Source organism: Oncorhynchus clarkii, chromosome 5, assembly GCF_045791955.1.
Source record: "Oncorhynchus clarkii lewisi isolate Uvic-CL-2024 chromosome 5, UVic_Ocla_1.0, whole genome shotgun sequence".
NCBI lineage: Eukaryota > Metazoa > Chordata > Actinopteri > Salmoniformes > Salmonidae > Oncorhynchus > Oncorhynchus clarkii.
This window is the reverse complement of record NC_092151.1, coordinates 57,027,032-57,053,888: the sequence shown is the minus strand read 5'-3', so window position 1 is coordinate 57,053,888 and position 26,857 is coordinate 57,027,032. Positions and strand designations below refer to the sequence as shown.

Here is a 26,857-nt window from a genome sequence, read left to right as displayed (position 1 = left end):
GGAATGGACTGTTATCGGAGGAATAAAAGGCTTAACTATTTTGAGAACAAATTGTACAGACTGGATGTGAGTTGAATTGTGCTAAAACCTTGTAATACTCTACCTCTTTCAATTGCTTATGATCTTATTTTAATTAGTTGGTGAATAAAGATGGCATTGAATGATGTTCATCAAACCTAAAAAAAAAAATGTGTTTACAGGGAATGGATAGGCCTTTTCCAAATTCAAGCACTGGACCAATGTTTTGGCAGAGTTGGAGAACATCTATACTGATCATACTGACAGCACAGACAGACTGATCTACAAATAACCTTGCATCGTAAAAAAAATTGTAGATCAGTCAGGGAACTCAGTGATTCACTATTTTCATTCTGTTTCTGGGGTTGAATGGTACTGAAGTAGGCCTAACTCTTCTCCAGTAGGTGGCAATGTGAGACTTCCATTACCAGTGCCTGTCAGCACTAAAGGGGAATGGAAATGTACAGGTTGTGGTAAACAAGATAGCAAATGTAAACCTGTTATTTTCCCTTTCCCTCAGACATTAGGTTTGCTAATTTAAATGGAATTGGTCAAATTTAGACGGAGAAAGGCTGTCGAACTACCTAGCAGTGAAATAAGGGATTGCTTTGAATTTACAATGAATGTATGACAGTCTGCTTTCCAAAGTAATACCTTCTCTTTTTCTAGTAGAGCATGTTATTATATTTCCAATGCATATCAAGGGAAGCAGCAAAAAAAGTAGTAAATTCTACTAAAGAAATAGTGTCAACCGTATGGCCCAGTATACAACCGTATGGCCCAGTATTTCAAATGAGACTTGCCGTTGCCTAATGACCTATATCAACAGTCAACTTCAGGCGGAGCTTTTGACATCTCAATTCCAAATAGCTTTTGCTGTATCAAAGTTCTTGATTGGTCCTCCTCTTACAACGCACTACCTTTGTTGCAACCGTTTCCCCCTCAAAGCAGAGGCTTTGTGGTGTATAATCAAGAGTCCTGAAGCTGTACTTGCAGTTGAAAATAAATAATTGCTTTATAAGTCTAAACTGTTATTTCGCCCTTGCAGGTTTGCTCCTGTAATGCCAAACAAATGATGTAGCCCCACACAAGTGTGTTTAATCCGCTCATTAAAACCTCTTAAATGTGAAGGGCCTATATTTGGGGACCCTATGTGATAAAAAAATATATATATATATATATATATACATTTCAGTCTGTTATGAGAACAGTAGCCCCTATCTGGGAAAGCTGAGTATCTTGGCTATTGATCAGTGCCTTCAAATCTTTGACTAACTGCCATATATATGGGGATACAAATGTTTAAGGGCAGGCTGAGCCAATGACTTAATTTCAAGATGGCTGCTACCTACATTCCGGTTAGCATTGTGAAGTATAAACGGAAAAAACACAGAATGCATTGATACACACAAAATTCGGGGCTCCACAGATAATTAGGATATCTTATGTCTGCCTGTGACCTACCATTATTGATCACCAACCCCAAGAGTATCTTTTTTAAAATTTATTTGAAGTTTTCAACAAACGGCGAACAACTTACAAGGTAAGCTTCAATTTGGTCTGTGTTTGAGGTAAAGCTGCATGGGGAGAATCAAATTAATCCTTAGATTGGCAATTGGCTAGATTTGTTCCTACCAATGTTGTCTGATGTATGACTTAATGGCAACATCCAATGTCCACCGAGTGACTTATCCTTGCGTATCGCTAATGCGCTGTAGGCATGCATGTCCCCGGACACCACCATAATGTTTGAAAGAGGTTGGTGTTGTAGAAATACATTTTTTATAGTGAACAATAACTTAAGCACATCCAGTGTGCAAAAACAGTGCAATTACCACATTCGGACACTTTGGAGAGGTTGAAAGGACACCTCCATAACACCACTACAATGTTTGGGTGCGGTTGATGTGGTTGAAATTGTGTTTTTATGCTGAACAAATAGCATTTATGGATTGCAAATATGTAATAGCACTGGAATGACCTTTTTAAAAATATATATATATTTTTTCAACCTTTTATTTAACTAGGCAAGTCAGTTCGAACACATTATTATTTTCAATGACGACCTAGGAACAATAGGTTAACTGCCTTGTTCAGGGTTTCATCAAGGATCTCTCTGTACTTTGCTCTGTTCGTCTTTGCCTCGATCCTGACTAGTCTCCCAGTCCCTGCTGCTGAAAATCTCCCGAGTGGTGCAGTGGTCTAAGGCACTGCATTCCAGCGCTAGTTGTCACTACAAATCCTGGTTCAATTCCAGGCTGTGTTGCAGCCGGCCGCGACCGGGTGACCCATGAGGCGGCGCACAATTGCCCGAGCTTCGTCCGAGTTAGGGGAGGGTTTGGCCGGCCGGGATGCCCTTGTCCCATCGCGCTCTAGCGGCTCCTATGGCGGGCCGGTCGCATGCCCGCTGACACGGTCACCAGGCGTACGGTGTTTCCTCTGACACATTGGTGCGGCTGGCTTCCGGATTAAGCGGCATTGTGTCAAGAAGCAGTGCGGCTTGGTGGGGTCATGTTTTAGAGGACGCATGGCTCTCGACCTTCGCCTCTCCCGAGTCCGTACGGGAGTTGCAGCGACGGGACAAGACTATAACTACCAATTTAATACCACGAAATTCGGGAGATGAAGGGAGTAAAAAAAACACAAAACAACCCCACAGTATGATGCTGCCACCCATGCTTTACTGTAAGGATGGTGCCAGGTTTCCTAGAGTAAAATCTTGGTTTCAACAGACGAGGTGCCTTTTGGCTAACTCCAAGCAGGCTGTCATGTGGCTTCCGTCTGGTCACCTCCCCTACCAAGGCCCTTCTCCCCCGATTGCTCAGTTTGGCCGGGCTGCCAACTCTAAGAGTCTTCGTGGTTCCAAGCATCTTCCATTTAAGAATGATGCAGGCCAATGTGTTTTTGGGGACCTTCAATGCTGCAGACATTTTTTGGTACCGTTCCCCAGATCTTTGCCTCGACACAGTCCTGGCTCTGAGCTCTACAGACAATTCCTTCAACCTCATGGCTTGGTTTTTGCGCTGACATGCACTGTCAACTGTGGGACCTTTGTCATATAGGCAGGTGTGTGCGCCTTTCCAAATCATGCCCAATCAATTGAATCTACCATAGGTGGACTCCAATCACGTTGTAGAAACATCTCAGGGATGATCAGTGGAAACAGCTCAATTTGGAGTCTCATAGCAAAGGGGCTGAATAAATCAAATCAAATTTTATTTGTCACATGCGCCAAATACAACAGGTGTTCAGTGAAATGCTTACTTACAAGCCCTTAACCAACAATGCATTAAGAAGTTAACACCTTGTTCTTCTTAAGTAAAACATTTAAAAGTAACATACTTAAAATAGCAGTAGCGAGTCTATACAGGGGGTACCAGTACAGAGTCAATGTGCGGGGGCACCAGTTAGTTGAGGTCATTGAGGTAACATGTACATGTAGGTAGAGTTAAAGTGACTATGCATAGATTGTTAACAGAGTAGCAAAAGGGTAAAAAGAGGGGTTCGGGTAGCCCTTTTGATTAGCTGTTCAGGAGTCTTATAGCTTGGGGGTAGAAGCTGTTGCGAAGTCTTTTGGACCTAGACTTGGCGCTCTGGTCCCGCTTGCTGTGTGGTAGAGAGAACAGTCTGACTTGGGTGGCTGGAGTTTTTTAGGGCCTTCCTCTGACACCGCATCATGGTATTGAGGTCCTGCATGGCGGGAAGCTTGGACCCAGTGATGTACTGGGCCATACCCACTACCCTCTGTCGTGCCTTGCGGTCGGAACCCGAGCAGTCGATGGTGCAGCTGTAGAACCTTTTGAGGATCTGAGGACGCATGCCAACTCTTTTCAGTCTCCTGAGGGGGAATAGTCTTTGTCGTGCCCAGTTTACGACTCTCTTGGTGTGTTTGGACCATGATAGTTTGTTGGTGACGTGGACACCTTAACTTGAAGCTCTCAACCTGCTCCACTGCAGCCCCGTCGATGAGAATGGGGGCGTGCTCGGTCCTCCTTTCCTGTAGTCCACAATCCTCTCCTTTTGTCTTGATCACATTGAGGGAGAGGTTGTTGTCCTTGCACCACACGGCCAGGTCTCTGACCTCCCTATAGGCTATCTCATCGTTGTTGGTGATCAGGCCTACCACTGTTGTGTCATCGGCAAACTTGATGATGGTGTTGGAGTCGTGCCTGGCCATGCAGTCATGAGTGAACAGTGAATAATTATGTAAGTAAGGTATTTTTATTTTGTAATACTTTTTTAAAAATTATTGTCATTATGGGGTATTGTTTGTAGATTTCTGAGGAATTTGTTTTATTTAATCAATTTTAGAATAAGGCTGTAATGTAACAAAATTTGTAAACGGTCAAGGGGTCTGAATACTTTCTGAAGAGACCGACATCAACAATGAAATAACGCATATGGAATCATGTCACTAGTCTAGTTTGAGAAACAGACACCTCACAAGTCCTCAACTTGGCAGCTTAATTTTAATAGTACCAGCAAAACACCAGTCTCAACGTCAACAGTGACGAGGCGACTCCGGGATGCTGGCCTTCTAAACAGAGTTGCAAGGAAAAAGCCATATCTCAGGCTTGCCAATAAAATGAAAAGATTAAGGTCAAAAGAACAGACACTGGACAGAGGAACTCTGCCTAGAAGGCCAGAGTCACCTCTTCACTGTTGATGTTGAGACTGGTGTTTTGCAGGTACTATTTATTGAAACTGCCAGTTGAGGACTTGTGAGGCGTCTGTTTCTCAAACTAAACACTAATGTACTTGTCCTCTTGCTCAGTTGTGCACCGGGGCCTCCCACTCATTCTATTCTGGTTAGAGCCAGTTTGACATGTTCTGTGAAGGGAGCAGTACACAGCGTTGTACGAGATCTTCAGTTTCTTGGAATAGCCTTCATTTCTCAGAACAAGAATAGACTGAGTTTCAGAAGAAAGTTATTTGTTTCTGGCCATTTTGAGCCTGTAATTGAACCCACAAATGCTGATGCTCCAGATAGTCAACTAGTCTAAAGAAGGCCAGTTTTATTGCTTCTTTAATCAGTACAAGTGACCCCAAACTTTTGAACGGTAGTGTACAGTGGCAAGAAAAAGTATGTGAACCCTTTGGAAATACCCAGATTTTTGCATAAATTGGTCATCTGATCTTCATCTAGATCACAACAATAGACAAACACAGTCTGCTTAAACTAATAAAACAAACAATTATATGTTTTCATGTCTTTATTGAACACACTGTGTTAACATTCACAGTGCAGAGTGGAAAAAGTATGTGAACCCTTGGATTTAATAACTGGTTGACCCTCCTTTGGCAGCATAACCTCGACCAAACGTTTTCTGTAGTTGCGGATCAGACCTGCACAACGGTCAGGAGGAATTTTGGACCATTCCTATTTACAAAACTGTTTCAGTTCAGCAATATTCTTGGGATGTCTGGTGTGAACTGCTCTTGAGGTCATGCCACAGGCATCTCAATCGGGTTGAGGTCTGGACTCTGACTGGGCCACTCCAGCAGATGTATTTTCTTCTGTTGAAGCCATTGTGTTGATTTACTGCTCTGTTTTGAGTCGTTGTCCTGTTGCATCACCCAACTTCTGTTGTGCTTCAATTGGTGGACAGATTGCCTTACATTCTCCTGCAAAATGTATTGATAAACTTTAATTAATTTTTCTGTCTGATAGCTAGCTGTCCAGGCCCTGAGGCAGCAAAGCAGCCCCAAACCGTGATGCTCCCTCCACCATAATTTACAGTTGGGATAAGGTTTTGATGTTGGTGTGCTGTGCCTTTTTTTCCCACACATAGGGTTGTGTGTTCCTTCCAAACAACTCAACTGTAGTTTCATCTGTTCACAGAATATTTTTCCAGTAGCGCTGTGGAACATCCAGGTGCACTTTTGTAAACTTCAGACATGCAACAATGTTTTTTTTTTTTTGGGCAGCAGTGGCTTCTTCCTTGGTGTCCTTCCATGAACACCATTCTTGTTCAGTGTTTTACGTATCCTCGAGTCGTCAACAGAGATGTTAGCATGTTCCAGAGATGTCTGTAAGTCTTTAGCTGACACTCTAGGATTCTTCTTAACCTCATTGAGCATTCTGCGCTGTGCTCTTGTAGTCATCTTTGCTGGACGGCCACTCCTAGGGAGAGTAGCAACAGTGCTAAACTTTCTCCATTTATAATCACCCGACTCTCAATTTGTCTTACCGTGGACTGATGAACATCAAGGCTTTCAGAGATACTTTTGTAACCCTTTCCAGCTCTTACCAACATCTCCAATCTTGTAATTGATTGGACTCCAATTCGCTTTTGGAGAAGTCATTAGCCTAGGGGTTCACATACTTTTTACAACATACGCGGTGAATGTTTAAGTGTATTCAATATAGGCAAGAAAAATACAATAATTGGTCTGTTATTAATTTAAGCACACTGTGTTTGTCTATTGTTGTGACTTAGATGAAGATCAGATCAAATGTTATGACCAATTTATGCAGAAATCCAGGTATTTCCAAAGGTATCACATACTTTTTCTTGCCACTGTATATACATACATACGTACTCAAAGCTAGCTGTTAACTGAAATGGCGAGCAACAGGCAGGCGGGCGGAGACCAGGGAGACTGAGCACACACCGAAACTAAAGTAAGAAAGTAGGCCTAGAAATTTCTAATAAACTAGAGATTTCACACCATTGACCCCAGTACGTACGTGTGTGTGTATATGAATTTACCACAGGGGGACTCAGTTGTAGAAACATCTTAAGGATTATCAATGGAAACAGGATGCACCTGAGCTCAATTTGGGGTCTCATAGCAAAGGGTCTGAGTACTTATGTAAATAAGGTATTTCTGGTTTTTATTTTTATACGTTTGCATGCATTTCAAAAAAACAGTTTTCACTTTGTCATTTATGGGGTATTGTGTGTAGATTGAGGCAAAAATAATGTTTAATCAATTTTAGAATAAAGCTGTAACGTAACAAAATGTGAAATTCTTTCCCAAGTAAGTCCGATTTGAGATATTTGGCTTTATTTTTGCATATTTTTTCTTTTTGCTTAATAATATTTACAAGTTGTCCCTTCTCAGGTTTATAAGAAGTGAGTGCTAAATGCTAACTCCTGTTCATGTACGCTGGTTAGCGTAGCTAGCATTCATAAATCATTGGTGACAATAGATGCTTCAATTCCATTGTTGCTTCAATTCCATTGTTTTGGTCGAGTTTGTTTGACCTCTACCGCATATTGCCACTGTTAGGTTGAAAGCCCAATCTATACACTCTATTTTTATGAATCCTGCTTCTGCATTGTGCGGTGTGTTGCCCAGGCAACCCAATACTCTTTGCTTTTTTCAGCAAGGTGCAACAAAGTTTATCACGTTAAGAGTCCATGTGAAGGCTGATGCTGACTCAACCGCACAAATGCCCAGCGTCCCATCTTCAGTCAGCTGTTCGTTCCACAATAAAAAAAATATATATTTAAACGGTTATGGCGGCTATTTTATTTTCATGACGGTCTTGGTTATACGGTAATTGTGCCTGCCCTACTCCCGCGTCAATTCTTTCCATTTCATCAATGTGTCAGCATGTTCATTAAGTATTGGTGTATAGGGCCAAAAATCATTAATCTCCAACAGTTTATTTACATGACTGAGGCTTTCGACTATATACCACAAACACATCCGCTCTCTTCGCCAGACTGTAATTTCCAATTACAGTTTGAAGAACACGAGTCCAGTGTTAGCTACTTTCTGACCTTCGCCTTTTTGAAGGGACAATGTGAAACTCAATGTAGCATAAAGAACAGAGTGCTACGGGTCTGAGAGGAATTTTAAATGGCCACCGACCTGCATCGGGTAATGCACCTTTCACATGTGAAGAATGGCCTGGGTTGGGCCCATACACCGACATTAAGTGGTTTGCTTTGACCCCATCCTAGAGGGATGTAATGAGCGGACGTGGCTCAAGTCCCCACTAATATCTCTGTGATACACCCTGAGCATCGTTGGAATAGGTCCGAAATTGCCTCAAAGGGAGTATTGGAACTGGAATTCTGTTAGTGGTTTGATATTCCTCAAAATGCCCCAGGCTGCTTCTTCTCCCTTTTTGTGTGCACACGCAGTAGCCTATGCTGTGGTGTGTGCCTGTACGGGTTATGTTTGTCACAGATGTTGCTGCAGACAGGTTGTCCCTGAGATCCTGCCAAGGAGCGCCTCTTGCTGCCGAGCTGACAGAATGAGTCCTGGGTCCCGCTCAGATAATCAGGCTTTCTATCCTCCCCCTCTTTCCCACTAGCTCTCTCGCTCTGTTTATTCACCTATTGGCCGCCTCCTCTCCTGTCCTGCTCTGGCAAGTTGTCTCGACTGAGCAAGAACCAGTGATGCTCAGAGCTACAATATATATACTCAGAAAATTGCATTTTTGGTCCAAATCTCTGGCTATAAGAATACAGCAAAATATTTGTTTTTCCCACTAATAATCTCACAAAAAATAATTGTGAGATTTTAAGTTTTTAAATGGTCAAAATGTGAAGGGAGTACATATGTGTTTGGTTTACTTTCAAATGGTTGAGGTAGAAAGATTTGAACATTTTTGTCATGGTTCTGTATTGGTGTTTTGAGGTTAGTTTGAGATCAATGCTAGTCACATTCATTGCTTAACATGACATTCCACCATTTGTTTATGTGGATGTGAACTCAGCAAAAAAAAGAAGCGTCCCTTTTTCAGGACCCTGTCTTTCAAAGACAATTCGTAAAAATCCAAGTAACTTCACAGATCTTAATTGTTTAAACAAACACTGTTTCCCATGCTTGTTCAATGAACCATAAACAATTAATGAACATGCACCTGTGGAACGGTCGTTAAGACACTAACAGCTTACAGATGGTAGGCAATTAAGGCCACAGTTATGAAAACTTAGGACACTAAAGACGCCTTTCTACTGACTCTGGAAAAACACCAAAAGAAAGGTGCCCAGGGTCCCTGCTCATCTGCGTGAACGTGCCTTAGGCATGCTGCATGGAGGCATGAGGACTGCAGATGTGGCCAGGGCAATAAATTGCAATGTCCGTACTGTGCGACGCCTAAGACAGCCCTACAGAGAGACAGGACGGACAACTGATCGTCCTCGCAGTGGCAGACTACGTGTAACAACACCTGCACAGGATCGGTACATCTGAACATCACACCTGCGGGACAGGTACAGGATGGCAACAACAACTGCCCGAGTTACACCAGGAACGCACAATCCCTCCATCAGTGTTCAGACTGTCCGCAATAGGCTGGACTGAGGTCTTGTAGGCCTGTTGTAAGGCAGGTCCTCACCAGACATCATCGGAACAACGTCGCCTATGGGCACAAACCCACCGTCACTGGACCAGATAGGACTGGGAAGAAGTGCTCTTCACTGACGAGTTGCGGTTTTGTCTCACCAGGGGTGATGGTCGGATTTGCGTTTGTTGTCGAAGGAATGCGCGTTTCACCGAGGCCTGCACTCTGGGGCGGGATGGAGGTGGAGGGTCCGTCAATGTCTGGGGCGGTGTGTCACAGCATCATCGGACTGAGCTTGTTGTCATTGCAGGCAATCTCAACGCTGTGCGTTACTGGGAAGACGACATCCTCCCTCATGTTGTACCCTTCCTGCAGGCTCATCCTGACATGACCCTCCAGCATGACAATGCCACCATCCATACTGCTCATTCTGTGCGTGATTTCCTGCAAGACAGGAATGTCAGTGCTCTGCCATGGCTAGCGAAGAGCCCGGATCTCAATCCAATTGAGCACGCCTGGGACCTGTTGAATCGGAGGGTGAGGGCTTGGGCCATTCCTCCCCAGAAATGTTTGGGAACTTGCAAGTGTCTTGGTGGAAGAGTGGGGTAACATCTCACAGCAAGAACTGGCAAATCTGGTGCAGTCCATGAGGAGGAGATACTGACTGTTACTTTTTATTTTGACATTCCCCCCCCCCTTGTTCAGGGACACATTTCTCAATTTCTGTTAGTGACGTGTCTGTGGAACTTGTTCAGTTTGTCTCAGTTGTCGAATCTTACGTTCATACAAATATTTACACATGTTAAGTTTGAAAATAAAAACGGTTGACAGTGAGAGGATGTTTTATTTTATGCTGAGTTTATATAAATGACAAAACCCTCCCTCTATGTTGCAGTGTGGTGCAGCTGGATCCGTCACACACCCCTGAGCCTCGTCATGTCCTGTCCCGTCATTCTCTCCCCATCACCGACATCCACTGTGGCCTGATGGGACCCCAGGCTCGAGTAGCTACTGCATCCCTGGACCAGACAGTCAAGGTGTGCTTTTTCCTTGCATCCTTACTATGCTTGTCCAAAGGGGAATTGTTGTGAACTGCCTCTGAGGCTGTCTGTATGAAATCTGGGCTTGTGTATGTAGCACAAAACTGTTGAGGTGGAAGAGCACAATGCAATATGAAGTTTGCGAATGACTGTGGGCTTACAAATGCATATTTTATGATGTCTTCCACTTGTCGTTTTATTATTCACAACATTCTTATTGATAGACATCTAATCTAACGAAGTTCTGACGTGCACTCTAGCGTTGTGATTTATCTCTATTCTAAATGGATACCTACGTGCCTACCAATGTTGTTTTTGTTTTGGGGGGGGGGGGACATTTTTATACCAGTGCAATCTTAATTAAAAACTCAATTAGTTTTGATACTCTGTTTCGATTAAAAAAACAACATTAGGCCTTTTGTCTCAGAGCGTAATTTTAACGCTCTTGCAATAGTGTTTTATGTGCTACATTACCCTTAGCGTTGGGATTTGTGTTTACTGGAACTGAAGTGGGAGGTGGTAGCCTAGTTTACAGGTTATTTGCATGCAGACATATCGACCAGTCGGAATATTGAAGCTAAATTGTTAGTCCACGCAAGCAGTGTTAGGGGAAAAAAACATGAATATTGATGAAAGGGTACCTCGCAGACGTGAATCCCCATTGGGTCTTAAGTATAATTTTATTTGTTACTCATTTAACTTGCTAACAATCCTTAATGTTTTGTGGCTGAAGTCCCAAAATAGGAAAGCAATTCTCTCTAATCGCATGAAGATACATAAAACAAGATATGCAGTTTTTGACATGCAGAAGATTTGCCAATCACTCTATCCCATTGTATTAGTTAAAGGCCCAATGCAGCCATTTTTTAAAACCTCACTATCAAATAATATCTGGGTTCCTAACTGTTATAGTTTTAAATTTAAAATTGTGAAAAATAGTGTTTTTTAGCAAAAAAACTATTTGTCACGCAAGAATTTAGTTAGGACTGTCTGGGAGTGGTCTGAGTTAGGGACCTATTTGGAATGGCCTAATAGGAGAGACATGTAACCTGAGAACTAGCTGTTATTAGCAAAACCTGCTGATTTTAGAAGTTCCAGTGTTGATGGTATTCTTAACCAATAAAAATAAGGAAATAATACTGATCGAATTGTTTCACACTGTGCTAGTTTCATCAGCTGTAGTACAAATATGAAACAGGAAATTTGAATTTTGACCACAGTGGGCCTTTAAAGATAATTGCTTAAACCTTTCTTATTTACTGTTGCATTATCACATGAATTGATAAAATGTTTTTGTCCAATTTTTAAAACAAAGAATAATAATCTTGTATTTGGCCTCTAAAGTGAATGATATTTCCTCCTTTTACCTCATTTATATAACTGGATTCGTTATCCCTTTGGAAAATATAAATGTACGGTTTGAAATTGAAGAAAATATAATTTTTATTTGGCATTGCGTGTACATTGCGTGTACCCCTGGTAGTACCTGAACTAGAGAAACAAAATCAATACCACACTGACGGTTGTGAAAATTGTTAAGCCATGTTTGAAGGCCACAGCAGTGTTGCGCAAAGAGGGGCAAAGTCGGAAGGAAAAACTACAAGGGGGATTATATCCAAGGAACTGAATAACACCCGATTTGTCTGGATTCAACATCAATGAACCCCCATATCAGTCATTGATGCTCGTGAGTCCTGCCATTGCTTAATTTCCTTCACAGTTCTGCCTGTCATTCTTACCCACTGAACATGTAACTTTTTGAACAACACCATTCTGACATCATATATTTGTTGAGTAAGCATGCGGAAAGACTGGAGCAACACTTCAATGACGCAGTGTACCAAAAATATTTTTGTTCTGCTCCTTTTGAATTTGCACTGACAGGATTTGAAGTAATCAGGCTTGTAAAATGCAAATGGAGACATGGCAGATCTAAAGGCTGGTGGCGTTTTGATGGCTACTATAGCTCTGTGAGGACACTATTGGATGAGCTGACAGTTGACAAGCCATTCGATCAAGGGAGCCTGAGTTGTGACGGGTTGGAGGCCTGTGACGTACCAGATCGTGTGTGCTAAGGTTTCCATTACACGGAACCCAAACAGGCTGTGCGAGTGCGCCATCGTGCGTATTTTGTCCCCCCAAACCAAACGTGATGACAACACGCTTGTTAAAATATCAAAACAAACTCTGAACCAATTATATTAATTTTTGGGACAGGTCGAAAAGCATTAATCATTTATTACAATTTAGCTAGTTAGCTTGCACTTGCTAGCTAATTTGTCCTATTTAGCTAGCTTGCTGTTGTTAGCTAATTTGTCCTGGGATATAAACATTGTTGTTATTTTACATGAAATGTACAAGGTCCTCTACTCCGCCAATTATTCCACACATAAAACGGTCAACCAAATCGTTTCTAGTCATCTCGTTTCCTTACAGGTTTTTTCTTCTCTTGACTTTATATTGTGATTGGCAACTTTCATAAATTAGGTGCATTACCACCACTGACCTCGTTCGTCTTTCAGTCACCCACGTGGGTATAACCAATGAGGAGATGGCACATGGGTACCTGCTTCAATAAACCAATGAGGAGATGGGAGAGGCAGGATTTGCAGCCTATCTGCGTCACAAATAGAACTGACTTATATTTTAGCCCTTGGCAACGCAGATGCTCATTAGCGCAATAATTTAATAATATAGATTTCTAAATTAATTTTGTGATGCTCGTGCACGCGACGCGAGCGGTGAAGTCAGCCGGACATTTGATCGGCAACTCTTTAATTTACCAGGCATTTGAGAAATGTATCTGACCAATATGTATTGGGTGCATAACCTGACTAGGGCATCCACCCATGGTGTTCAGAATGACAGAAATCACATTTAGAATATGGTAATTAACAAAACATGCAAGTCGAGTATGCAACTATGTGCTGTCCTTACCGAATTCTGATGTGCACTTTGAACAGCTTAGAATAACATTCCTCATTTACTTTTCCTCAGCCAACAAGACAAGTAACCAACAGCATGATCACTGGCCTATGTCAACCTACTACAGTAGAAAAGTTTAGGCTACCTATTCTATTGGTTAGTTTGTCGAGAAAGAAATGGCATATTCTGGGACAGTTGTGGGACGATCGATCCCAAATTCATACAACCAGTAGGCGGATTTTTTCCCCCTCATTTTGTCTGTCATAGTTGAAGTGTACCTACGAAAATTACAGGCCTCTCTCATCTTTTTAAGTGGGAGAACTTGCACAATTGGTGGCTGACTAAATACCTTTTGCCCCACTGTATCCATAGTTTCCACGCTTTGGCTTCCGTGTTTTATAGTGTTTTCGAAAATGTGGAAATAATGCCTGCTCTAGAATGCCCTTTGAACCAATCAGAATCAAGTATTCAACAATGCTATGGTATAAACACAAACAATTTTCTTCTGTACAAAACAATTATTCATCTCGTTTCTCTCCATCATAGAAATGTGGTTTGTACTTGTCATCTTTTGTCTGAAGTGTATTGAAAAAACCTATGGCACGTTCTGCCACCTGCCGTTTGCCCCGGTTGCAAAGGCATATTGGAATGCAAATATTAAGTGATGAACTGAAGCTATGTATAGGGAGCGAGGCAACACAGGCCCTGGTGCTCTGTGTGTTTGATGTCCGTCTCTCTCTCCCCTCTCCCTTCATCCCCCAGTGTGTGGATGAGCTACTGGAGCGTGTGCGTGTGTGTCCCCGACGCAGGGCATCAACTACTCTGATTAGCTTTTGACTCCTGTGCCGAGTGACTGACTGACATCCAGCGGCTCATTGAGAAATCACTCCCAGGCTTTTATTTAGCCAGCCAGACAGTGTTCCTATTGATTTGTAACGGCAGGGCCATCTTTGCAAATATAGAAAAAAAATCTGTTTGTTGAGGTCATAGAATTACTCTTGACAATATATTGCATTGGCGCGTACTGTAAATAAGTCCACAATTCTTGAGGCTCCTGGTCTTGAAGTGGGCACTAATACAATGGAAGACAATATAGCCACAATGGAAATCAACCTGTTAAAATGATCAGCCCTTCACACAGGCATCAATAATGAATTCCAACTGGATTATGAATTTAATTAAAAAGACGTCATATCTAAACCCTGATCAATATGATTAATCAGTCATGTGGTACTTACTTGAGCTCTCAGAAATGGTAGATAATCTGCTAAAGCCTCATACCTAGCCTCCGCATCACGTCAGGTAACTCATACCCTCCTGTCTATTAATGCACCTCTCTAGTTACTTGGTTTTGGAGTCTATTTTTATGGCCAAAAGTAGGAGGCAGTTGAGTTGGCATTTTGAGTAAGCATTCTCCATGTTTTAATAAATCAAAAACAAATAAAATCTCAAAGTTATGTTGAATAATAAAACATCTCAGCATTCTCACCCTGCAGCCAGGAAGTAAGCCGAGAGCTAGTGCTTTGGTTGACCAAAACATCGATTGGCTTTTGCACCGACTTCACACATTATAGGTGTAATTGGGATTGCTGATATGTTGGTGCTGCACTTATTCCGTTGCACAGCCTTGCACGAACACGTTATCTTTTGCTAAGGTATGAAGCTATGGTTGCAGTTATGATGGCATGCAGACTTGGATGTGAATCATGTATTCTCATCTCTGGAATGCATTCCTGTTAAATTAGGTCAACCCCTCCTCAAAATCCAATTAAGATAATATACATTCAATGCATTGGGAAATGTATACAAACAACCTCCATTTTCTTTGCACGCACATAATGCTACTCAAAGTCTACCTCACTTATATTGAGTCTCATTGTGTAGGATGCCATGTCTGGTTCTCTTTTGCTCAATTCTATTACGTCTTCACTGCATACCAAATTTGTCAGCGGCTTGGAGTGTCATGTTCAATATCATCAGCTGCTCTATAGATTCCAGGCTGTCAGTCTCCACAGACAAATAATTCCCCCTGTCCGATGACTGGGAGTGATCGTGTTGGCTGAAGGAGAAGCAGACGGCATGCCAGAGAACAGGGCTTGTTAGGACAAGAGAGGTTGGGCTACAGACAACTTTCACTAGCCCCCCTCCCTCCCACCCCTATGACAGACTCTAAATAGATGAGCCCCACCATTCCCTCTAGTATACTCAGACTCAGCAGAGTAGTGTCTTGGAGGAGGTGTTTTGGAATTATTTAATATCTTATTTTGTTTTTTAATGTTTGGTGTACTCTTGTTTTTTGTAATTCCATGACTGGGTTGTCTAGAAGTTGGCTTTGTTCAGGCCTGGCTATCAACGTTTTTCTCTCCCAAAAGCAATCAGGGTTTTCCTTCAAGCCGTTAGCAAAGTTTGCTTTTGATAAATGTTGCGATCAAAATCAATTTGATTATGGTTCTACTAAAGGGAGCGCATATACTTTTCATGTCATCACTAATCTGTCTTTTCCATCACTTTATTTTTACCAGGCTTGGAGTCTGCTAGATTTCTTTAAAAAACTAAAAAAAACAAGAACAAATATGGGCTATATGATCACACCTGTTGTAATCATGTCCCTCTATCCATATCAGAACTAAATTACAGTGCGTTCGGAAGGTATTCAGACCCATTTTTCCACATTTGGTTAAAATACAGCCTTATTCTAAAATGGAATGTTATTGTTTTCAATCCACACACACTACCTCATGACAAAGCGAAAACCAGGTTTTTAGAAATGTTTGCTAATTTATAAAAAAACAAAAAAAAACTGCTTATTTACATAAGTATTCAGACCCTTTGCTATGAGACTCTAAATAGTTTTTCAGGTGCATCCTGTTTCCATTGATCATCTTTGAGATGTTTCTACAACTTGATTGGGCTCCACCTGTGGTAAATTCAATTGATTGGACATGATTTGGAAAGGCACAGATGACAGTGAATGTCAGATGACAGTGAATGTCAGAGCAAAAGCTAAGCCATGAGGTCGAAGGTATTGTCTGTAGAGCTCCGAGACGGGATTGTGTCGAGGCACAGATCTGGGGAAGGGTACCAAATAATGTGTGCAGCATTAAAGTTTCACAAGAACACAGTGGCCTTAAATGAAAGAAATTTGGAATCACCAAGACTCTTCCTAGAGCTGGCTGCCAACCGGGGGAGAAGGGTCTTGGTCAGGGAGGTGACCAAGAATCCAATGGTCACTCTGACAGAGCTCCAGAGTTCCTCTGTGGAGATGGGAGAGCCTTCCAGAAGGACAACCATCTCTGTAGCACTCCACCAATCAGGCCTTTATGGTAGTGTGGCCAGACTTCTCAGTAAAAGGCACATGTCAGCCCACTTAGAGTTTGCCAAAAGGCACCTGAAGACTCTGACCATGAGAAACAAGATTCTCTGGTCTGATGAATCCAAGATCAAACTCTTTGGCCTGAATGCCAAACTTCACATCTGGAGGAAACCTGGCACCATCCCTACAGTGAAGCATGGTGGTGGCAGCATCATGCTGTGGGGATGTTTTTTGGTGGCAGGGACTGGGAGACTAGTCAGGTTTGAGGGAAAGATGAACAGTGCAAAGTACAGAGAGATCCTTGATGAAGCGCTCAAGACCTCTGACTCTGGCAACGGTTCACCTTCCAACTGTGCAAAGACCCTAAGCACACAGCCAAGACAGCGCAGGAGAATTCCGGAGAATTCCTTTTGTCTGTAGAATTTTTTTCTCTGGTTTTTACCTGCCATTTGAGTTCTGTTATACTCGCACACATCATTCAAACAGTTTTAGAAACTTCAAGTTTCTATCTAAATCTACTAATAATATGCATATATTAGCAACTGGGCCTGAGTAGCAGGTAGTTTACTCTGGGCACCTTATTCATCCAAGCTACTCAATACTGCCCTCCAGTCCCAAAGAAGTTAAGGGGAAACATTTAAATGTATTGGAGTGGCCTAGACAAAGCCCAGATCTCAATCCAATTGAGAATCTGTAGTATGACTCAGATTGCTGTTCACCAGTGGAACCCATCCAACATGATGGAGCTGGAGCAGTTTTGCCTTGAGGAATGGGCAAAAATCCCAGTGGCTAGATGTGCCAAGCTAATAGAGACATACCCCAAGAGAATTGCAGCTGTAATTGCTGCAAAAGGTGGCTCTACAAAGTATTGACTTTGGGGGAGGGGTGAATAGTTATGCACGCTCAAGTTCTCTTTTTTGTATTATTTCTTGTTTGTTTCACAATAAAACATATGTTGTATCTTCAAAGTGCTAGGCATGTTGTGTAAATCAAATGATACAAACCCCCCAAAACATCAATTTTAATTTCAGGTTGGGGTGAATACTTTCGCAAGTCACTGTACTTTCCAGTTCCAAAATCTGTTCCTCAGCAGTTTTTTTTTAAATATATTTTTTTATATAAATCTCTCTTCTAGCTGTAATAATGGATTAGCTCAATGAATGGCCATCAAGATCTTGGCACAATGTAAGTGTCATAGGCACTAAATGATTTGATCTGTCCAAGTCATTAAGTTGAGGTTGGAACAGAAATTTGCAGGCGTTCTGCAGACTAAGATGTATTTTAGTGTCTTGCACTCTTAAACGGCCCACTCCTCTAAGACAGACAGGGTCAGACTAACAGTCCTGCAGTGTGAGCTCATACTGATAATGTGACGTTATACAGTATCCTTCAAAGCTGAAGTTAAACAATGTCCACAACTCGGATCAAATTAACCATAAAACTCTCTTCTCCTTTTTTTTGTCGTTTGCTCTTTCTCTCAAACTCTAGCTTTGGGAGCTATCCTCTGGCGAGATGCTCCTGTCTGTTCTTTTTGACGTAGGCATCATGTCAGTGACCCTTGACCCCTGCGAGTACTACCTCTTCTGCGGTGGCAGTGACGGCGGTATATTTCAGGTGTCCCTCTGTAGCCAGGTAAGCTATATGGTTTTTGTCTTCGCCACCCTCACTGTTTAACCTTGAACTTTCATCGATTAACTTCACAATGCGTTTGAATTGCAAACGGATCCGTCAAGCACAACCATGCCCACACAGACATGGTTTCTTTGTTTCATAACATCAAGGGTTCATCAATGGCCTTCCTGTACATTATAAACAGGTTGCCCTACTATAAATAACCAACCCGTTGTGGACAGTACTCACGGAGAGAAGTGTCTGGACAGAGGTGAGCTCAGCCGGGTGACGGCAAATTGGAAAGCAGATATACAGCAGGCACAATGGGCCACAGTCTGGCGACGCCGCAAGGGCAAGTGACGTAACTAAGAGAGACTTTGAACTGACAGTCATTTGTAAAACCATAGCCAGTTCATATAACTTTGAAGACTGCAGATGAGCAGCCTGAGGCAAATAAGCACATTAATGTCAAGCCCTTGAAAATAACCTTAGAATTGCATATACTGTCATCAAACCCGTTACCTGATTATTAATTATTTAAAAGTGAGACAATTTAATTTCCACAAGTGAAGGCGGAAACACGTCACCAAGTACACACAACTGACAACTTAATAAATTGAGAACATTACAAATAAAATAATCCCTCCACCTGTCAATTGCCGCATAATACACCTTTGACTGAATTCCCATTTGAGTTAGTCCTGTACGTTTCCCAGTGAAGCACCAAAATACAGTACACTTTGTAAGAAGGGGCCCTCTGATCAGCTGACAGTGCCTTGATGTGTCTCCACACTGCTGGCCTGGAACCTGACTGCTAAAGTTTGTTAATGAAGAGGGGAATGTGAGTGATGTTTGGACCAGCCCACATCTCTCTGGTGCACAGGGAAGGTCAAGGCAGGTTGCACTTACACAAAGCTTTGTCTAGTGGGAGATTTGGGGGGCATTTCCGGAACACTGCTCTAAAGCATCCTACAGAATCTTTGCTTGGGCTTACCCCAGTTTTTCCAGCTTAAACCACTGAGAAAGACTTCTTCAGTTCAAAAGGAAAATATTAATAAAACCCGAAGTCTACCATCTGCCACAATTTGTAATTCTGCACATGTATCGGGGAATTCTCTAAAGGTACTCACTCCTCTGTTGCTTTTCCATGAACTTTCTAACGTTGCACCATCCTTGTACGGGTGAATCCCCAAGCTGTTGGCCTGAAAGATGGAGAGGTGATAGAGGGGGGGTTATACACCGGCAGGGCCTGTGTGTTGGGTTTAAATCGCCTGGGGTTTTTCATTGCTATTAATGCCCGATACCATGCCTCATGAGGGACTTCTTTGCCCCCCCTATGGTGCTCTAGGGTTACCCCCATATATCACAGTTTCTATACATTCCCATCAGTCTCGTCTAGTGGGATTCTTTCGGACTGCTCTCTTTCAAGGAGAAAAGGTGACACGTCAGGTTCAGAGCTATGTCTGCCAGCCCTTCTGGCTAACTGAATCTAGTCTTATTGCAACGTGCTAATCAAGAGCTTCCTGTGTCTTCCTCGGCTTAAACACAAGGTGGACTTCTGTATTTGCCATGATTGATGGTTTGTTTGCAGAATAGGCTCATTTTGTGCCCCTTTAAAGTCGCATTTCAATGCAGAAAAATGTATTTGTCGAGCTGCAGAGAATTAATCAAAATATTTTCTGTAACTGACATAACCAACTAGATCAGAGAAGACATTAATGGATATGGTTCAATTTGAGTTTCAAGCTTTGTCCTCTCCTCCTTTCTACTTGTCATGAGTTTCATGTCAGGTGCCACAAAGAAACTTGTATAAAAGACTCAATTGAACATGACAGAAATGAATGTGCACATTTTAGCACAAGAAAGGATCCCCCTCCCCTTGTTAGACCACCCCACTTCTATTTAAAACCTAATTTCCCTTATCCTGGCTCTTGCAGTCGCACAAAACTGGGTGCGAGTCACTCACTGTGCATTGCCCTTAGCAATCACCCCCCCATGATAGACAAATCCTGCCTTTCTCTTGCTCTCTCTCCTGAAGTAAGTTGATATGGAGTGCTTCACAATGCTTACTTCCATGGCTTGAGAATCACTGTCTGAGTAAAGGCAGATTGCTCACTGCTCCATTTATGTATCCATAATTAAACTCACATTTCGGTTTTTCAACCTCCTTACTTGATATCTCCCAAAATCCATCAGCCCCACTGGATATGTTGTGGGGGCCTCTTGCATGTATGGCCAAATAAGTGATATCCCAGAGGCATCGGGTTTGAGTGGAGAAAAGTCTGCATCTGTGAAAGAGTGCTGCAGATGGATGGCTGCAGATGGATAACAGATACACTATATATACACAAGTATGTGGACACCCCTTCAAATTAGTGCAAGCCTAAGATCACCATGCGCAATGCCAAGCGACGGCTGGATTGGTGTAAAGCTCGCCACCATTGGACTCTGGAACAGTGGAAACGCGCTCTCTGGAGTGATGAATTATGCTTCATCTAGCAGTTCAACGGACTAATCTGGGTTTGCCGGATTCCAGGAGAACGCCACCTGCCCCAATGCATAGTGCCAACTGTAAAGTTTGTTGGAGGTATGCAGCTGTTTTTCATGGTTCGGGCAAGGCCCCTTAGATCCAGTGAAGGGAAATCTTAATGCTACAGCATACAATGCCATTCTAGCTGATTCTGTGCTTCAAACTTTGTGGCAACAGTTTGGGGAAGGCCCTTTCTTGTTTCTGCATGAAAATGCTCCTGTCCACAAAGCGAGGTCCACACAGAAATGTTTTGTCAAGATCGGTGTGGAAGAACTTGCCCTGACCTCAACCCCATCGAACACCTTTGGGATGAATTGGAACGCTGACTGCGAGCCAGGCCTAATTTCCCAACATCTGTCCCCGACCTCACTAATGCTCTTGTGGCTGAATGGAAGTCCCTGCAGCAATGTTCTAACATCTAATGGAAAGGCTTCCCAGAAGAAGGGAGGCTGTTATAGCAGCAAAGGGGGAACCAACTCCATATTAATGCCCATGATTTTGGGCTGAGATCTTCGACGAGCATGTGGTCATGTGGTGTATCTATCTGTTAGGACGGTCATTTTTTCCAACCGTTCCCTTACTCATCTCTTCTCCAACCAAGAGCTTATTTATGTCCTCTCCATCTCCATGCCCCCTCTCATTGACACATGGTTATTGTTCCAGTCCTCTCACTGAATATTAATACAACCAAAACGTGAATGTTAAGTCAGTAAGGGACAGGGGGATCTATTGGTGGCACAATGATTACATGAGATTATTAACAGAAACGGTCATATAAGACTGGTCCTTTTAGTTGTTATAATTGTTTTTAGAGATGTTTGGCTGCGGTACAAATGACTGCGTCTATCATTCTACTATTGGTCAGGGGATTCTGCAACCCTTTTATGTTCGCTTTTTGACATGAGAGTATCGCAATAATTGCTTTGAATGTTGTAGTGAAGTGACTTGACCTCAGGAAGAATGGCTGTTATAAAATAGTAATTGATTTGAAAGATAAAAGATTTCTGAGGGAGCTTATCATTTCATTTATTCATATTGAAGTGTGTTTCATGTGTACTGAAAATACCTGGGGAATTTTCTCAATAATTGCAACAAGTCAAGACCCGGTTTGGATAACCAAGTTTCTCAGCTTATTATTAATGCCTACCGACCCCTTTCACCTTGGTCCTGAATCTGGACTCATAGGTTATTAATGTGCTAACTTTCCTCATGTATTTTATTTTTATTTATTATCTTTAATGCTTGCCTTTCAAAGATTTTCAAAGCCAAGCTGCCGCTGCTCCATTGACTCGTACGCCTTTTGACTTCCATCCACAGTCTTTAGACGTTTAATTATTTAGGCATATCATCTTAAAGATCAATTGGTTAATTAAGGTAATTGGAGAGAAAAAAGCTTTTATAGCCCTGGATTTGAGTACAACTAATAATGATTATCTTCTGTTTAAAGAGAGGAACACGTCGTTTGTTAAAACAGGTTTTTGATTAAACAATATTTTAATGCCAAGCCTTGCATTGTTGCATCGTTCCTCCATAGATGCTGGAACTTGCTGCTGAGTGAAATCACAGCTTTTTAATCCTGCATCATTTCCTCTTCCCTCTGGCTTCCCCCTAGCTATCAAAGTATAATGATCCGTCTCATTATGCTGCATTCTCTGTCATTCATACTAAAGGGATTGCAGATAATCTGTTACTCATTTGTCCTCGTTGTGATTGAGAATGGATATTGTGTTGCTTTGGGCCAACTGGCTTCCATTACAAATGTTTTATATATTTTTTTTAAATGTATGTATTCATTTTTACATTTGTTAGAATCCAATAGGGTTGCTGCATATCTGAACATATTGTGGTTTATTTTAAACACAGAGTGAGATCCCTTTGTATTGAAGCTACCTGTATACTGTATTTGGACCTTGCATCAACCCCATAAGTTAACCATCATTTCCCTATAGCAACAACCACATTTTCGTTTCCATCTCATGATTCATCTTAAACATTTTCTGAGTATAATATCGGAACTCTGCCATCTCTACAGTCAGCATCTAAAAGGCATTAACTCTCTGCTAGCATGTGTCTTTCTGCTTCTCTAATTGTGCTGTTTACCCGATTTGGGGAGTTATTCATTTCCTAAACAGCTTAACTCTGAATGTGCCCGTGGATCATTGTTTAATAAAGGGGATTTCGTACCGTAGCTGGGCAGAAGTTTCTATGCGATGAGTGTTTCAATGCATGGCGGGCATTAACTCTGCCAGTGGGGATATGAGCGTTGCGTTCCGAGAGAGCTGCGTTTGTTGTGCTGTTTCGTTTCCCTTGTTTAAATTGTTCAGCAGGCGATGACACCGTGAGCCCAGAATTTTCACATTTGGATAAAGAGCCAGACAGAAAATCAGACAGTTCCCTTCCTCACGCGAGGCAGCAACTAGCCGTTTCCTTTTTCTTCAGTGTGAAGGTTTCGAAATGTAATCCTGCCAAGAGGTTTTTGCCATAGTAAATAAAATTTTCTTGCTATGGTTCCGAACATCCCTCGCTGATTTAAGCACTTGATTTGAACAGTTTAACAGGCTAATGTTAGACGAAAAATAATCTGTCTTTCATCGTGGTGAATTAGTTTTTTCACTCCACCTCCAACATTTTAGTTAATGTAGTGGTGTGAAATGAGACATGATGCTTCCCTCAAACCTTCCCTTAATGATTTACATTTCAGTCATCTGGCCATTTGTACAGCTGAGTCTCCAGCCCAAGCCAGGCTTGTACACACATCGATAGAATTAATAGCCACGGCTTCAACTAAATCTCTTTCGAGTCCACTTTTCATGTTTAATTGAGTGCTCTCAAGACCGGCCGTATAGACGTGATCTAATGATTAGTCTGTCATAGTAAAATCCAGTGGCGTCCTCCCTCCCTTGCATGTCTGACGCAACCACATCCCTAATTAATGCAATTAAGTAAATCAATCAAACCATTTAGAGGCTAACGAGTGCCAGAAATATCCAGCCAACCTAACAGATGAGAGACATATTACTCTTATTGTATTTGTCACATGGTTTATAAACAACCGATGTGGACTAACAGTGAAATTCTTACTTACTTGCCAACAATGCAGAGAAAGAAAATGGAGAAATAATAGAAAAGTAAAACACGTAATAATAGATACACAATGTGTAATTATATATACAAGGGTACCAGTACCGAGTCGATATGCAGGGGTACGAGTTAGAGGTAGCTTTGTGTATATAAGTAGGAATACTGTAAACAGTAGCAGCAGTGTATGTGATGAGTCAAAGGGGTTAGTGCAAAAGGGTCAATGCAGATAGTCCGGTTAACTATTTAACTAACTATTTAGTAGTCTTATAGCTTGGGGGTAGAAGTTGTTCAGGATCCTGTTGGTTCCAGACTTGGTGCATCGGTACCACTTACCGTGCGATAGCAGAGATAACAGTCTATGACTTGGGAGGCTGGAGTCTTTGACAATTTTTAGGGCCTTCCTCTGACACCGCCTGCTATAGAGACTGATGAACTGGGCTGTATGCACTACCCTTGGTAGCGCCTTGCGGTCAGAGGCCAAGCAGTTGCCATACAGTGACACAACCATTCAGGATGCTCTCGATGGTGCAGCTGTAGAACTCTTTTCAGTCTCCTGAAAAGGACTTCAAGCCTTGTAAATTCCAACATGCAACGTAAAAATATTTCATCACTTTTTTTTACCTTCAAAACGAGAAACGCACACAATTCAACAAGAACTATTAAAATAGGACCGTTGTGTTGTCGGAAAACTTAATGATGGTGTTGAAGTCATACAGGAGGGGACTAAGCATGCACCCCTGAGGGGCCCCCATGTTGAGGGTCAGAGTGGCGAATGTGTTGTTGCCTACCCTCACCACCTATCCAGTCAGGAAGTCCAGGATCCAGTTTGTCGTGGAAATTTCCTGTATTACCAAATCATGAGATCAAACCACACACAAGTCAGAGTTATCATAAAGTCCATCTTTAATTATATGAGCTTCACCATAGCCCTGTGACTCTCAGATCAATTCAGTGTCTATAAATGAATTCTCTGAGAGTGCTTACAAAACAGTTCTTAGTATCATTTATAGCCAAGACGCACCCATCTCAACTCGCATGACGAATAACATCTTAGGAACATTACACAAAGAACATTTTACTTGAAAGAGGAGTATCCTATAGCTAGATAGCATTAGCTATAAATTATTGTTCAGTTTGGTCTCCTAATATTTATTGGCACAGCAGTCGTCAGCATCACAGTAAAATTAACTTTCAGATACCCATCAAAAATGGCAAAACGGAAGGTGGATACTGAGAACCGGGGGTTTCAAACAAGGTGGGAGTCGGAGTATATGTTCACGAAGGTAGCTGGAAAACCTGTGTGTCTTCTGTGTGGAGAAAGTGTGGCGGTACTGAAAGAGTATAATCTGAGACGACATTATGAAACGAAACACGCGGACACACACGCGGACGCAACTGTCAAGGCCAGTTTTATTTTGGCAGAAGAGATAAATCAGCCCGGCCATTTACGGAGGGGGATTTCATCAAAAACTGCATGATTAAAGTTTGTGACGAAGTTTGCCCAGAAAAAAGGCAACTCTTTTTAAATGTGAGTCTGAGCAGAAACACCATTGCCGAGAGAGTAGACCAGTTGTCCATCAATCTAAAAGAGCAGCTTGTGAAAAAGGGAAAAGATTTTATTGCATATTCCTTGGCTGTGGATGAGAGCACCGACATTTCTGACATTGCCCAGTTGTCAATTTTCATCCGCGGAGTGGACTCCAACAGAGGAGTTTTTGGCTTTACGTCCTATGCATGGCACAACTACGGGGCATGATTTGTATGAAGAGGTGTCAAGATGTGTAAATGAGATGGAGCTGCCTTGGGAAAAACTCGTGGGTTTGACAACCGACGGAGCACCTGCGATGTGTGGACACAGGAGCGGACTGGTGGCGAAGATACGGGAAAAGATGCAAGAGGAAAACGCGACAGGTGAGCTGACAGCTTATCATTGTATCATACACCAGGAAGCGTTGTGCGGTAAAGCCTTGAAAATGGAGCATGTAATGAGCATCATCACGCGCACAGTTAACTTTATCAGAGCCAAAGGTTTGAATCACCGCCAGTTCAAGGCATTTCTGACGGAGTTAGAAACGGAGCATGGTGATTTGCCTTATCACACAGAGGTGCAAAGCCAGGGAAAGGTGCTTCAAAGATGTTTCGAGCTTCGTGAGGAGATTTGTCTGTTCTTGGACAGCAAAGGGAAAGACACAACACAACTCCGAGACGAAATGTTTCTGTGTGAAATGGCTTTTCTGTGTGACATTACGAGTCATCTGAATGCAATAAACTTGCAGCTGCAGGGTCGGGATCGTGTCATCTCTGATATGTACAGTACAGTGAAGGCATTTAAAACCAAACTGACTCTGTGGGAGACGCAGATGCGGAAAGAAAATTTGAGCTAGATACAGGTCCTCGGTAACCCATTTGCTGTTGACGTGGAAAGCTCACCACCAAACCTCTCAAATACACAACTGTTTTCTTTGATGAACCTGAACAAAACATCACACAGAAGTCCCAATTCTGATCCTGGACAAGCTCACCCTCAACCTCAAACAAGTGAACATTACTGTGCAATCACATATTTAGGAGTGACTGCATGCACACAGTATTTCATTGTGGAGCCAACTAACTGGTTCCCCATTAATGTTCATGTTAGCCATCCCTTCACATGGTTTTTTCAGGAATTAGGTTCACTAGACTATATGCGTCACACATTCACAGATAAGACAAACCTGACCTCTCCCTCGTTCTCTGGGCCCCAAGGCATATCAATTGTCTGAGCCCTGACTGGCACACAGACATTGTGGAGCCAAGGGATAACTGCAAACTGCCAACAGTATTATCCTGCCAACAGTATTATCCAAAAAGAAAACATCCTAATGACAAATATCTCACATAAGATGTTTTAATTACATAATAATGCTTATTTATCAATGTTACCTAACTAATTCTGATTCTGCTACCACAAGTTGCAGAGGGAGGTGTTTAGTCCCAGGGTCCTTAGCTTAATGATTGGAGGGCAGTATGGTATTGAACGCCGTGCTGTAGTCAATGAACAGCATTCTCACATACGTGTACCTGAGACACAAGTGTAAGTGTAAGTGTACCTG

General features: G+C 42.2%; 1 protein-coding gene across 1 annotated transcript in view; it reads left to right on the top strand.

The window, feature by feature from the left end:
* Positions 1 to 26,857, top strand: part of LOC139409056 (WD repeat domain 18) — a 79,222-nt gene that overhangs the window by 11,190 nt on the left and 41,175 nt on the right. The window contains exons 4-5 of the mRNA XM_071153720.1: positions 10,161 to 10,302; positions 18,032 to 18,175. Of these exons, the coding sequence (XP_071009821.1) occupies positions 10,161 to 10,302; positions 18,032 to 18,175 (286 nt within the window). The remainder of the gene's footprint in view (positions 1 to 10,160; positions 10,303 to 18,031; positions 18,176 to 26,857) is intronic.